Source organism: Panthera tigris, chromosome F2 (assembly GCF_018350195.1).
Source record: "Panthera tigris isolate Pti1 chromosome F2, P.tigris_Pti1_mat1.1, whole genome shotgun sequence".
NCBI lineage: Eukaryota > Metazoa > Chordata > Mammalia > Carnivora > Felidae > Panthera > Panthera tigris.
The window spans coordinates 1,403,758-1,420,022 of record NC_056676.1 but is presented as its reverse complement, the minus strand read 5'-3'; the positions used below and the strand labels follow the sequence as shown (position 1 = coordinate 1,420,022).

The window sequence follows — 16,265 nt, the reverse complement described above, 5'->3', positions numbered from 1 at the left end:
CTGTTAAAATGCCTATACTACCCAAAGCAATCTACACATTTAATGCAATCTCTATCAAAATAACACCAGCATTTTTCACAGAACTAGAACAATCCTAAAATTTGTATGAAACCACAAAAGACCCCAAATAGCCAAAGCAATCCTGAAAAAGCAAAACAAAGCTGGAAGCATCACAATTCCAATTCCAAGCTGTATTACAAAGCTGTAGTCATCAAGATAGTATGGTACTGTCAAAAAAACAGACACATAGATCAATGGAACAGAATAGAAAACCCAGAAATGGACCCACAACTATATGGTCGACTCATCTTTGACAAAGCAGGAAAGGACATCCAATGGAAAAAAGACCATCTCTTCAACAAATGGTGTTGGGAAAACTGTACAGCAACATGCAGAAAAATGAACCTGGACCACTTTCTTACACCATACACAAAAATAAATTCAAAATGGATGAAGGAACTAAACGTGAAACAGGAAACCATCAAAATTCTACAGAAGAACACAGGCGGCAACCTCTTTGACCTCGGTTGCAGCAACTTCTTACTAGACACATCATCAAAGGCAAGGGAAACAAAAGCAAAACTGAACTATTGGGACTTCAGGATAAAAAGCTTCTGCACAGCAAAGGTAACAATCAACAAAACTAAAAGGCAGCCTATGGAATGGGAGATACTTGCGAATGGCATATCTCATAAAGGGTTAGTATCCAAAATCTATAAAAAAACTTATGAAACTCAACACCCAAAAAACCCAGTTAAGAAATGGGCAGAAGAGATGAATAGACATTTTTCCAAAGAAGACAACCAAATGGCTAACAGACACATGAAAACATGCTCAACATCATTCATCATCAGGGAAACATAAATCAATACCAAGATGAGATACCACCCCCTGCCTGTCAGAATGGCTAAAATCAACAACAAAGGAAACAACAGATGTTAGTGAGGATGCGGAGAAAGGGGAACCTTCTTCCACTGTTGGTGGGAATGCAAAGTGGTGCAGCCACTCTGGAAAACAGTATGGATGTTCCTCAAAAAGTCAAAAATAGAACTACCCTACAATCCAGCAATGGCACTACTAAGTATTTACCCAAAAGATACAAAAATACAGATTCAGAGAGGTACTGCACCCCTGTGTTTATAGCAGCACTATCGACAATAGCCAAACTATGGAAAGAGCCCAAAACTCCAACGACTGACGAATGGATAAAGAAAATGTGGTATAAATATATACAAGGGAATATTACTCTGCTATCAAAAAAAAGTGAAATCTTGCCATTTGCAATGATGTGGATGGAGCTAGAATGTATCATGCTAAGGGAAATAAGTCAGGCAGAGAAAGGGAAATATATGATTTCACTCATGTGGAATTTAAGAAACAAAACAGATGAACAGAAAGGTTAGAAGGAAAGAGGGGGCAGGAAACAAGGGTGGTGGCGGGGGGTGGGCAGGAAACAAGGCTCTGAGCTGTCAGCAGAGCCCGATGCCCACAGTTTGTTCTCTATCATTAAGAATCTCTTAGTGGCTCAGTCAGTTAAGAATCCAACTTTGGCTCAGGTCATAAAAGATTCTTAACGATAGAGAACAAATTGTGGATTGATTGGGTAGATGGGTGATGGGTGTTAAGGAGGGTACTTGTGATGAGCACGGGGTGTTGTATGTAGTGATGAATCACTGAATTCTACTCCTGAAACCAATATACTGCACTGCATATTAACTAAATAAGAATTTAAATAAAAATTTGAAAAAATAAAAAAACAAAATTATTATTAAACCTGCTAATATCAATAACCAGTTCCTTGAACAAGCAGTAAATGGCCACACACATATTTATGACAATAAATGAATTATACATATCTAGACAAGAAATACAAATGATAAAACAAGCAAAAAAACTAGTAAGAAAATTTGTAAAAAAAAAAAAAAAATGCACACTGAAAAATGATGAAATTATACACTCCTCAAAATTTAACTTAAAACATGCTAAACACAATGCTGGTAGAATTATGGGAAATTTTCATTTATACATAATTATACATTCCTGGAAATCAATTCCATATTGCTCAAGAGGTAATCTGACAAAATATAACCAAAATTTTTTATTCATATGTTCTGACTTCAAATTCCACTTTGTGAAATTCACCCTCAAGGAGTGTGGACTGCCTCCAAACAGCTATGAACAATTTTTCTCCCTCCAGGCACAGCCCCCTACCCCATCAAGGGATAGAGACTATCTCCCATCCCCTCGAATCTGGTATGGCCTTGCCACTTATTTTGACAGAATATGGTAGAAGCGATGCTGGTGCAGTTGTGGGAGGCCTGGTAGCTTCTGTTTAGCTCTCTTGGGAGCCAACCACCAATTACGACACTACTAGGATATGAAGAAGTCAACCAGGCCAGAGAATGGCCATTCCTAATTGAATCAAGGCACCTGGGCAACAGGCCCAGCCCATCATCATGTGAGACCAGCAGAACCACCTCGTCGATGAGAAACCATGAGAAAGAACGAACCACTGTTTGAAGCCACTAAGTTTTGAAGTGATTTGCTGTTTAAGGACAAAGATGAGAAGGGCAGGTGGAAAAGTAGTTTAGAAGTGCAAAAACTCAAACTGGCATACATTCAGGTAACTACATCATATATTTAAAATATTACATAAAATCATTTTCAAATTCATGAATTATATCCCACAGCAAACATCATCTTTAATGGGGAAAAACTGAGAGCTTTCCCCCTGAGGTCAGGAACAAGACAAGGATGCCCACTCTCACCACTGTTATTTAACATAGTACTGGAAGTCCTAACCACAGCATTCAGACAACAAAAAGAAATGAAAGGCAACCAAATTGGAAAGGAAGAAATAAAACTTTCATTATTTGCAGATGACATGATACTCTATAGAGACAACCCGAAAGACTTCACCACAAAACTGCTAGAACCAATCCGTGAATTCAGTAATGTCACAAGAAACAAAATCAATGTACAGAAATCTGTTGCATTTCTATACACCAATAATGAAGCGGCAGAAACAGAAGTTAAGAAAACAATCCCATTTACAACTGCACCAAAAATAAGATACCTAAGAATAAACCTAACCCAGAGGTGAAAGACCCGTACTCTGAAAACTATAAAACACTGATGAAAGAAACTGAAGATGGCACAAAGAAACAGAAAGACATCCCATGCTCGTGGATTGGAAGAACAAACACTGTTAAAATGTCCATACTACCCAAAGCAGTGTACGTGCAATCACTATCAAAATACCAACAGCATTTTTCATGAAATTAGAACAAACAATTCTGAAATGTGTATGGTTCCATACACATACAAAAGACCCTGAATAGCCAAAGCAATCTTGAAAAAGAGAAACAAAACTGGAGGAATCACAATTTCAGTTTTCAAGTTATATTACAAAACTATAGTAATCAAAAACAGTATGGTACTGGCACAAAAACAGACATAGATTAATCCAACAAAATTAGAAAAACAAAATAAACCCACAACTATATGGTCATTTCATCTTTGACAAAGCAGGAAAGAACATCCAATGAAAAAAAGTGCCTTCCAGAAATGGTGCTGGGAAAACTAGACAGCAACATGCATAAGAAAGAAATTAGACCACTTTCTTACACCATACACAAAAATAATTTCAAAATAGATTCAAGACCTAAATGTGAGACCTGAACCCATAAAAATCCTAAAAGAGAACACAGGTAGTAACTTCTTTGACATCGGCTGTAGCAACTTTTTTCTAGATATGTCTCCTCAGGCAAGGGAAATAAAAGCAAAAACTACTAGGACAACATCAAAATAAAAACCTTCTATGCACAAAGGAAACAATCAACAAAATTAAAGGCAACCTATGGAATGGGAGAAAATATGTGCAAATGGCGTAACCAATGTTAGGACCCAAAATATACAAAATAACTTACAAAACTCAACACCCAAAAAACAAATACAGTAAAACCTTGGAATGCGAGTAACTTGTTCTGCAAAGTGTTTTGCAAGACAAGAAAACATTTCTAATAAATTTTAATTTGATAAATGAGCAATGTCTTGCAATACAAGTAGTACATGACACTGAACGTCACATAATCAATCACAATTGAGCCAATGGTTCTTGAAATTTGCTTTGATATATGAGGACTTTGGATTACAAGCATCTTTCCAGAAGGAATTATGCTTGTAAACCAAGACTCTTCTGTAATCCAATTTAAAAATGGACAGAAGAGGGTGCCTGAATGGCTCAGTCAGTTAAGCTTACGACTCTTGATTTCGGCTCAGATCGTGATCCTGCGGTTGGTGGGACGGAGCCCAAGTCGGGTGCAGAACCTGCTTGAGATTCTCTCTCTGCCCTTCCCCCACACTCTCTCTCTCAAAATAAATAAACTTAGACAAAAATGGATAGAAGACATGAAGAGATATTTCTCCAAAGAAAACATACAGATGGGCAACAGATACATGAAAAGATGCTCAAAAATCACTTACCATCAGGAAAATACAAATAAGAAGTACAATTAGATATCAAATCACACCTGTCAGAATGGCCAAAACTGGCAACAAAAGAAACAGGTGTTGATAAGGATATGGTGAAAAACTCTCTTGCACTGTTGGTGGGAATACAGACTGCTGCAGCCACTCTGGAAAACAGTACAGATGTTCCTCTAAAAGTTAAAAATAGAACTACGCTATGATCAGCAATTGCACTACTGGGTATTTACCCAAAGAATACAAAAACACTAATTCAAAGGGATACACGCACCCGTATGTTTATGGCATCATTATTTACAACAGCTGCGATACGGAAGTAGCCCAAGTATCCATCGATTGATAAATGGATAAAGAAAATGTAAAAGAGAGACAGAGAGAGGTAATGTGATATTATCCAGCCATAAAAAAGAAGTCTTGCCATTTGCAAAAACGTGGAACCAGAGAGTATTATGCTAAGCAAAACAAGTCAAAGAAAGACAAATAACATATGATTTCACTTATTATGTGGAATTAAGAGGCAAACAAGCAGGGGAGCCTGGGTAGCTCAGTCGGTTAAGCCTCCGGCTTTGGCTCAGGTCATGATCTCATGGTTCGTGGGTCTGAGCCCCGAGTCGGGCTCTGTGCTGGCAGCTCAGAGCCTAGAGCCTGCTTCAGAGTCTGTGTCTCCTTCTCTCTCTCTCTCTGTCCCTCCCCCCTTTCTCTCTCTCTCTCTCTCTCTCAAAAATAAATATTTTTTTTAAAAACAAGGAACAAACAAGCAAATGGGAAGTAAAAAGGAGAGAGAACTCAAGAAACAAGAGAATCAAGTTCTCTTAACTATAGAGAACAAACTGATGGTTACCAGATGGGAGGTGGGTGTGGGATGGGTGAAAGAAGTGATGGGGATTAAGGAGTGCACTTGTCGTGATGAGCACCAAGTGACATTTGGAATTGTTGAATCACTACATTGTACACCTGAAGCTAATACAACACCGTGTGTTTACTAACTGGAATTAAAACAAAAACTTAAAAAAAATAAAGTACATGAATTATATTAACTGTATAAACGAAAAGACAAATCTAGTAACACATACACATTGCTAATATTTAACAGAAACTTTCATATGTTCATCAATATGGACCCAAAGATAGGCTACAACTGGGGCTTTAAATTCACTAGGCCTTTTTACCTTACAATGTTATTAACAGCAGAATACTTTAGAAAAGTAAATGAAATCACCCAGTGTGATCACTTTACTAACCTGTATTTTGTACGAGGTATACTCACTGTCTCTTCCGGGCAACCATCAGTGGAATTCCTAGCTGCGCAGGCCTCACTATTCATTAGCTCTGACCATCCATTCCGCAAAGGAACAAATCTGACTGAATCATTAATCCTTATTCACAGTTCTTCGCTCAGGAAAACCCATCCCACAATTGTAAATGGGCCTATAAACCCCACTAGCTTTTCAAAACCAACAATTACAACCCACTGTAAATACTATCAACAAGAATGATGTCAAGAAGATCAAGAATACAGAATTACTGACATCAAGACATATAAATTGCATTTAGAACACTTCAGAACTGAATATTCATCAGACAGTATGAGCTGACACAAATACTGATTTAATATTAGAAATATTTACAGATAAGTCTCAGGAATAATCAAAATATTCTGTTTCGTTTTTGAGAGAGAGAGAGGGAGGGACAGAAATTATCCCAAGCAGTCTCCACACTGCCAGCACAGAGTCCGAGCAGGGCTAGAACTCACGAACCATGAGATCATGACCTGAGCCGAAATCAAAAGTTAGATGCTTAACCTACTGAGCCACCCAGGCGACCCAAAAATAAGAATATTCTTTTGTTGAAATAAAGACTTATCATGTACAGTAATTTTAACTTTTGTCTCTATTTCAAGAAACTGCAGGAGATTAAAAATGATTTCACTAAAGGAGAGGAACCAAGATGGCGGAGCACCATGGAAGTTTTTTTTGCGTCTGGCATCCATGAAATACAGCCAGATCAACACGAAACCATCCTGTACACTTAGAAAACTGATTTCAGGATTAACACAACAATCTGCACAACCTGAACCAGGGAACTCAGCAAGTATGCGGTGCAGAAGTGAACTGGGGGAGAGAGAAGCCACGGAGGGCAGGGAGCTGGTTTTGCTTGTGGAGAAAGGACAGAGACAGGCAGAGAGTACGGGAAAAGCACCCCTCCCCCCAAAAGCAGCTGGAGAGAAAGGGGAAAATTAGAAAAACAGCCACAGGGAATGAACTAAAATGGGAGAACAGAGCAAGGAGAGGGTTTAAATTCCACTAAGACTATATAAACAGAGAGACCGCAGAGTCTGAAACTCTGCAGCTCCATACGTGCCAATGCTCTGGTGGGAAGGGGAAATCCCCAGAAGCAAAGTGAGGTCCAAGAGTCTTCGGGCCACACAGGGAGAGGCAGTTCCCCTGCTGGGAAGACATTCGGTAGAGGCTTTACAACCCCTGAACAGGCAAAGGTGCCAGCAGACCCCGGAGAACAACCACATTCGCTGGTGCTGAAACAAGGTCAGTAAGAGTGAAGCCAGGTGCCAGATGTGTGTTGAGATTTGTCACAATCCCTGAAACGCTACCACTACACGATCGCGTGAACATTTCCTGGGGGAGGCAGGCACCCAGCCGCAGTCTCTGGGCATCAGCAGCAGCACGGTCCCGAGAACGTTCCTGGGTGTGGCCAGCACCCGGCCATTGCTCAGTGAGACCCTCCCCCAGAAAGTTTGAGCAGGACAAAGCCACAGTCCCTCAGAAGTGAGGGGTCGGGAAACACAGCCTACTCAGACGTAAAATTCAGGAGGGAGGTGCCACCTAGCAACCTGAGAGCTTGGTCACGGACAATTTAAAAGCAGGGAGTAGAGGACGCGTGCCTGATTGCTGATCACGGAGAACAGCATTCAGATACTAGAGACTAGGTAGCTGGGTGACGCCATTTTCACCCCTCCCGCGCAGGCACAAAAACACCTACAAGCGGCAGGATACACCTCAGTAAGCTAAGCAGCGCCATCTAGTGGAGAACAGAGCGGTTTCACTAAGCTGTGCCCAACTAGACCAACGTCACTCTTCAGGAACAACAGAAGTCTCTCTGCCTGCTTAGTTTACAGACTATAAATTGCTTCATGGTTTGACTTCTAGGGGAAAGTGGTGTAATTTCAATCTTATTTCATTTGTCCATCTATTAAATTTTCTTTTTTTCTCTTTTTCATTTCTTCTTTTTCTTAAATATAGAAAGAGACAAAATTTATTTTTATTTTCAATTTTTATTAAAAATATTTTTTTTCTACTATACCGTTTACTTTTTGGCAATTTTCCCAAATTCTATTTTGCTTCCATCATTTCATTTTATTCTATTTCATTGTATTCATTTTTCAAATTTTCAACATTTTCCTTTTTTTTCCCTTTTTTTCCCTTTTTTCTCTAATCTATCAAGCTCCTTTCAACCACCAGACCAAAACACACCTAGGATCTAGCATAATTTACTTGATTTTTGTGTGTATGCATGTTGTTTTTAATTTTTTAATTTTAATATTTTTGTCATTACTTCCTTTTCTTCCTTCAAAATGACCAAATGAAGGAATTCACCCCAAAAGAAAGAGCAGGAAGAAACAACAGCCAGGGACTTAACCAACACAGCTACAAGCAAGATATCTGAACCAGAATTTAGAATCACAATAATAAGAATACTAGCGGGGGTTGAAAATAGATTAGAATCCCTCTCTGCGGAGATAAAAGAAATAAAAGCTAGTCGAGATGAAATAAAAACTGATATAACTTAGCTGCAATCTCAAATGGATGCCACGGCAGCAAGGATGGATGAGGCAGAGCACTGAATCAGCGATATGGAGGACAAACTTATGGAGAATACTGAAGCAGAAAAAAAAGAGGGAGACTAAGGCAAAAGAGCATAATTTAAGAATTAGAGAAATCAGGGGTGCCAGGGTGGCTCAGTCGGTTGGGTGTCCGACTTTGGCTCAGGTCATGATCTCATGATCTCATGGTTCATAAGTTTGAGCCCCATGTCGGGCTCTGTGCTGATGGCTAGGAGCCTGGAGCCTGCTTCGGATTCTGTGTGCTCCTCTCTCTCTATTCCCCTCCCACTCGCACTCTGTCTCTCTCTCTCTCTCTCTCTCTCTCAAAAATAAAGATTAAAAAATTTTTTTAAAGAAAAAAAGAATTAGAGAAATCAGTGACTCATTAAAAAGGAACATCAGAATCATAGGGGTCCCAGAAGATGAAGAGAGAGAAAAAGGGGTAGAAGGGCTATGTGAGCAAATCATAGCGGAAAACTTTCCTAACCCAAGGAAAGACACAGACATGAAAATCCAGGAAGCACAGAGGACTCCCATTAGATTCAACAAAAACCAACCATCAGCAAGGCACATCACAGTCAAATTCACAAAATACTCAGGTAAGGAAAGAATCATGAAAGCAACAAGGGAAAAACAGTCCTTAACCTACAAGGGAAGACAGATCAGGTTTGCAACAGATCTATCCAAAGAAAGTTGGCAGGCCAGAAAGGAGTAGCAGGATATATTAAATGTGCTGAATCGGAAAAATATGCAGCCAAGAATTTTTTATCTAGCAAGGCTGTCATTCAAAATAGAAGGAGAAATTAAAAGTCTCCCAGACAAACAAAAGTTAAAGCAATTGGTGACCACTAAACCAACCCTGCAAGAAATTTTAAAGGAGATTCTCTGAGGGGAGAAAAGATGGGGAAAAAAAGAGAGAGACAGAAAGAGACCAAAAGAAACAAAGACCAGAAAGGAACAGAACACCACCAGAAACTCCAACTCTACAAGAAACATAATGGCAATAAACTCGTATCTTTAGGTACTCACTCTAAATGTCAATGGACAAAATGCTCCAATCAAAACAATGGATAATAACACAATGGATAATAAAATAAGATCCATCTATACGCTGCTTACGAGAGACCCATTTTAGACCAAAAGACACCTTCAGATTGAAAGTAAGGGGATCGAGAACCATCTATCATGCTAATGGTCGACAAAAGAAAGCTAGAGTAGCCGTACTTCTTTCACTCTTAAAAATAAAGAGATGAAGAAGGGCATTACATCATAATTAAGAGGTCTATCCACCAAGAAGACCTAACAATTGTAAACATTTATGCTCCAAATGTGAAAGCACACAAATACATAAATCAATTAATCACAAACACAAAGAAACCCATTGGTAATAATACCATAATAGTAGGGGACCTCAATACCCCATTTACAACAATGGACAGATAATCTGAACAGAAAATCAACAAGGAAACAATGGCTTTGAATGACACACGGACCAGATGGACTTAACAGATATATACAGAACATTTCACCCTAAAGCAATGGAATACACATTCTTCTCAAGTGCACATGAACATTCTCCAGAAAAGATCATATACTGGTACACAAATCAGCCCTCAACAAGTACAAAAGATCAAGATCACACCATGCATATTTTCAGACCACAACACTAAGAAACTCAAAATCAACTACAAGAAAAAATTTGGAATGATGACCAATATTTGGAGACTAAAGACCATCTTACTAAAGAATGATTGGGCTAACCAAGAAGTTAAAGAGGAAATTAAAAAGCACATGAGGGTCGCCTGGGTGGCTCAGTCTGTTGAGCTTCTGACTTCGGCTCAGGTCATGATCTCGCAGTCTGTGAGTTCAAGCCCCGTGTCAGGCTCTGTGCTGGGACAGCTCAGGGCGTGGAGCCTGCATCAGATTCTGTGTCTCCCTCTCTGTTTGCCCCTCCCCCACTCATGCTCTGCCTCTGTCAAAAATAAACAAACATTAAAAAAAAAAAAAAGCACATGGAAGCCAATGAAAATAGTAACACCACAGCCCAAAACCTCTGAGACACAGCAAAGGCGGTCATAAGAGATAAGTATATAGCAATCCAGGCCTTCCTAAAGAAGGAACAAAAGTCTCAGATACACAACCTAACCTTACACCTTAAAGAGCTGGAAGAACAGCAAATGAAACCCAAAACCAGCAGAAGACAGGAAATAATAAAGATTAGAGCAGAAAGCAATGCTATTGAAACCAAAAAAACTGTAAAATAGATCAATGAAACCAGAAGCTGGTTCTTTCAAGAATTAACAAAACTGATAAACTCCAAGTGACTCTGATCAAAAAGAAAAAGGAAAGGACCCAAATAAATAAAATCAAGAATGAAAAAGGAGAGATCACAACCAACAGAGCAGAAATAAAATCAGTAAGAGAATATTGTGAGCAATTATACGCCAATAAAATGGGCAGTCTGGAAGATACGGACAAATTCCTAGAAACATATATAAACTACCAAAACTACGAAAGAAATAGAAAATTTGAAGAGACCCACAACCAGTAAAAAAATCAAATCAGTAATCAAAAATGACCCAAAAACCAAGAGTCAAAGCCAGATGGTGTTCCAGGTGAATTCTACCAAACATTTAAGGAAGAGTTAACACCTATTCACTTGAAGCTGTTCCAAAAAATAGAAATGGAAAGAAAACTTCCAAATTCTTTCTATGAAGGCAGCATGAGCTTGATTCCAAAACCAGACAAAGACCCCACTAAAAAGGAGAACTACAGAGCAATTTCCCTGATGAATATGGACGTAAAAATCCTCAACAAGATATCAGCCAATGGTATCCACCAATACATTAAAAAAAATTATTCACCACAACCAACTGGGATTTATACCTGGTATCCAGGGCTGGTTCAATATCTGCAAAACAATCAATGTGATACATCATATCAATAAAAGAAAGGACAAGAACCACAAGATCCTCTCAATAGATGCAGAGAAAGCATTTGACAAAATACAGCATCCTTTCTTGAAAAAAAAAAAAAAAAAACCCTTAAGAAAGTACGGAGAGAAGGATCATACTTCGAGATCATAAAAGCCATATGAAGGACCCAGTGCTAATATCATCCTCAATGGGGAAAAACTGAGAGCTTTCCCCCTAAGGTCAGGAACAAGACAGGGATGTCCACTCTCACCACTGTTATTCAACACCGTATCCAAAGTATTAGCCTCAGCAATCAGACAACACAAAGGAATAAAAGACATCCAAATCAGCCAGGAAGAGGTCAAACTTTCACTCTTCACAGATGACATGATACTCTATATGGAAAACCCAAAAGATTCCACCAAAAAAACTACTAGAACCAATTCATGAATTCAGCAATGTCGCAGGATATAAAATCAATGCACAAAATCGATGGCATTCCTATACATCAAAAATACAGCAACAGAGGGGCACCTGGGTGGCTCAGTCGGTTAAGCATCCGACTTTGGCTCAGGTCATGATCTCACAGTTTGTGAGTTCAAGCCCTGCATTGGGCTCTGTGCTGACAGCTCAGAGCCTGGAGCCTGCTTTGTGGATTCTGTCTCCTGCTCTCTCTGCCTCTCCCCCGTTCGTACTCTCTCTCTCAAAAATAAATAAAACATTAAAAAAAATTTTTTTTTAATTTAAAAAAAAAAAAAAGCAACAGAAAGGGAAATCAAGGATTCGATCCCATTTACAACTGTACCAAAACCATAAAATAGGTAGGAATAAATCTAACCAAAGAGGTGAAAAATCTACACACTGAAAACTATAGAAAGCTTATGAAAGAAATTGAAGACACAAAAAAAGGAAAAATATTCCATGCTCCTGGATAGGAAGAACAAATATTAAAATGTCAATACTATCCAAAACAATCTACATATTCAATGCAATATCTATCAAAATAACACCAGCATTCTTCACAGAGCTAGAACAAACAATCCTAAAATTTGTATGGAACCAGAAAAGACCCTGAATAGCCAAAGCAATCTTGAAAAAGAAAACCAAAGCAGGAGGCATCCAAATTCTGGACTTCAAGCTGTATTACAAAGCTATAATTATCAAGACAGTATGGTACTCGCACAAGAACAGATCAATGGAAAAGAATACAGAACCCAGAAATGGACCCACAAACATATGGCCAACTAATCTTTGACAAAGCAGGAAAGAATATCCAGTGGAATAAAGACAGTCTCTTCAGCAAGTGGTGCTGGGAAAACTGGTCAGTGACATGCAGAAAAATGAACCTGGACCACTTTCTTACACCATACACAAAAATAAACTCAAAATGGGTGAAAGACCTAAACGTAAGATAAGACAGGAAGCCATCAAAATCCTTGAGGAGAAAGCAGGCAAAAACCTCTCTGACCTTGGCTGCAGCAACTTCTTCCTCAACACATCTCTGGAGGCAAGGGAAACAAAAGTAAAAATGAACTATGAGGACCTCATCAAAATAAAAACTTCTTCTGCACAAAGAAAACAATCAGCAAAACTAAAAGGCAACCAATGGAATAGGAGAAGATATTTGCAAATGACATATTAGATAAAGAGTAACTTTCCAAAATCTATAAAGAACTTATCAAACTCAACACCCAAAAAACAAATAATCCAGTGAAGAAATGGGTGAAAGACATGAAGAGACACTTCTCCAAAGAAGACATCCAGATGCCAACCGACACATGAAAAAATGCTCCACATCATTCATCATCAGAGAAATACAAATCAAAACCACACTGAGATACCACCTCACACCTGTCAGAATGGCTAACATTAACAAGTCAGGCAACAGATGTTGGCGAGGAGGATGCGGAGAAAGAGGATCTCTTGCACTCCTGGTGGGAAATGCAAACTGGTGCGGCCACTCTGGAAAACAGTACAGAGGTTCCTCAAAAAATTAAAAATAGAACTATCTACCCTACGACACAGCAACTGCATTATTAGGTATTTATCCAAGGGATACAGGTATGCTGTTTCAAAGGAACACATGCATCCCAATGTTTACTGTAGCACTATCAACAATAGCCAACGTATGGAAAGAGCCCAAATTCCCATCAATGGATAAATGGCTGAAGAAGAAGTGGTATATATATACAACGGAGTATTACTCAGCAGTCAAAAAGAATGAAATCTTGCCATTTGCAACTACCTGGACGGAGGGTATTATGCTAAGCGAAATTTGTCAGTCAGAGAAAGACAAATATATGACTTCACTCATATGAGGACTTTAAGATACAAAACAGATGAACATAAGGGAAGTGAAACAAAAATATTATAAAAACAGGGAGGGGGACAAAACATAAGAGACTCTTAAATATGGAGAACAAACAGAGGGTTACTGGAGGGACTGTGGGAAGCGAGATGGGCTAAATGGGTAAGGGGCATTAAGGAATCTACTCGTGAAATCATTGTTGCACTATATGCTAATATGGATATAAATTTAAAAAAATAATAAATTTAATTTTAAAAAATTACTTCACTAGAATATACTTAAGTTTAAATTATTTATAACAATTTCTCAATATTCAATTAAGAAATGAGAACATATTGGGGCGCTTCGATGGCTCAGTTGATTCAGTGTCTGACTTCGGCTCAGGTCATGATCTTGCAGTCCGTGAGTTCGAGCTCTTGCGTCAGGCTCTATGTTGACAGTTCAGAGCCTAGAGCCTGCTTCAGATTCTGTGTCTCCCTCTCTCTCTGCCCCTCCCCTTCTCATGCTCTGTGTCTCTGTCTCAAAAAGAAAATAAACATTTAAAAAAAACTTTTTTAATAAATAAACATTAAAAAAAAATTCCTTTCAGGGCGCCTTGGTGGCTCAGTTGGTAAACATCAGACTTCAGCTCAGGTCATGATCTCACGGTTTATGAGTCGGAGGCCCGCATCAGCCTGTGTGCTGACAGCTCAGAGCCTGGATCGAGCTTCAGATTCTGTATCTTCCTCTCTGCTCTTCCCCTGCTCATGCGCTCTTGCTCTCTCTCTCTAATATAAATACACATTTAAAAAAATTTTTTTTAATTTTTTTTTTTAAAGATATGAGAACACATGTTAACATATTTGTAGAACCTTGTACTTTAAAATCTGGTATATATTCACCTCACTAAATGTTTTGTAATAGACTTTAAATATTTTCTTTCATCAAATCTAAGATAGCATAAACTATATGATGAACCATTATTAAGAAACTAAAGGTGAGACTGGATGGCTCAGGTGGTTAAATGTGTGACTCTTGATTTCACAATCGTGATTTCACAGTTGTGAGATCAAGCCTCTCTCAAAACAAATAAATAAAACTTAAGAAAAAGAAACCTCTCTCCCTTTCCCTCTGCTCCTCTCCCACTTGTACTCACCCTCTCTCTCAAAAAATAAATTTTTCTTAAAAGTTTATTTCTTCACTTCAGAGAAAGGGGGCACGCAAACAGGGAAGGGACAGAGAGAGAGGGAGAGGAAGATTCCCAAGTAGGCTCCATGCTGTCAGCGCAGAGCCCGACAAGGAGTGTGATCTCACAACCGTGAGATCGTGACCTGAGCCGAACCAAGAGTCTGACGCTTCACACTGACTGAACTACCCAGGTGTCCTGATAAATAATTTTTCTTTAATTAAAAAATACTACCATTAAACTATATGACATATATCTATTTCGGACACTAAAATGTGTCTTGGAAGTGATGAAACATGGAAATAAAAACATCTGAAAAAATTTCAAATCAAATATTATACATCTGAAGCATCTCTACTATACCTTCGAATACAAAAAACTTCTGGAATACAGACTCTGTCAGTGAAGACAACCATGAAAGCAGATACATTCAAGATTCAAATACAATGCAATAAGTTATTAGAGAAGTCTTTGCTCAGATACACCATAGATAGCTCAGTAAGATAGGTAAACCAAGGGAGAATATGCTAGTTACTTAATATTCTCCAGGAAAACATCTAACAATGTTTATTCCAGAAGTAGGAAAGGACATTTTCTTTAGAATAAACTAAGAAGTGGAGATCCAACAAGGCAGAGCAGCAGGGGGACCCGAAGCGCCCTCGTCCCTCAAACACAGCAGTGTTGAGGCCTAAGGACTTTGAATTCCAAGAGTCCGGGCTCCAGAGTGACAAAGACGTCTCTGGGGGCCCACGGGGACAGACTGGCAGGCCACAGGTAGGCGAGTGCGAACTGCAAGATTAACCAAATCGCACAGGCACGGAGGGGAGGGATCCCCTTCTGCAGAGAGACAAAGGGAAGAGGAACGGAGGCCGGGGAAGCACAGGACTGTATCTGGGGGAGAGAAAAACCACCGACCCGGCGACGAAGACCCAACCCCTGACTGCGGGGCCTCCTCCGGACTGGGGCCGGCCGCCCTGCCCTGGGTGTTCGTGCACCTGGGGAGAAGGGGGGCCAGCCCGGGGCTCGGGAACTAGCTCGGAGGCCCAGCCCGCGGTGGGAGAGAGCGGTCCCCTGCCCTGGAGTGGCGTGGGAAGAAGGGGCTTAGCCGTTCAAAGGCAAGCAGCCCTGCCTGCACCCGCCAGCCAGAGGCCACGTACCGGGGCCGCGGGGCAGCGCTTGCCAGAAGCCGGGCGCAGGGAGCGGGCTCCTTGAAGACATCAGGATGTGAATCCCAGCCGAGCACCAGGGAGGCACGGGAGTCGTCCGAGCGGGATAAACCGCCTGGACGGTGCCCGCGGGTGCCCACGAGGATGGCCTGAACAGAGTGGTGTGGGACACCCAGTCCGTGGAGGAGAGACTGGGGACTGGGGCGGGGGGAGTCGCCATTTTTTCCCCCCATCACCAAGCTGGGGCCTCAGGGAAGGGACAGCGGGACCCGCCACACCAAACCACGCCCCTCCGCGTGTGCTAACTGTGGTTCTTCTGGAGCTATATTGACGCTGATGAACCAGACAGCCCCTCCTCCAAACCAGCACTGCCACCACTTCCAAG

The 16,265-nt window shown here is 40.1% G+C and overlaps 1 protein-coding gene across 1 annotated transcript in view; it reads right to left on the bottom strand.

Annotated features, from left to right (window-relative positions):
• UBE2V2 (ubiquitin conjugating enzyme E2 V2) overlaps positions 1 to 15,946 on the bottom strand; it is a 44,964-nt gene extending 29,018 nt beyond the window's left edge. The window contains exon 1 of the mRNA XM_042972663.1: positions 15,872 to 15,946. Within this exon, the coding sequence (XP_042828597.1) occupies positions 15,872 to 15,932 (61 nt within the window). The 5' untranslated portion in view covers positions 15,933 to 15,946. The remainder of the gene's footprint in view (positions 1 to 15,871) is intronic.
• Positions 15,947 to 16,265: the final 319 nt, after the last annotated feature.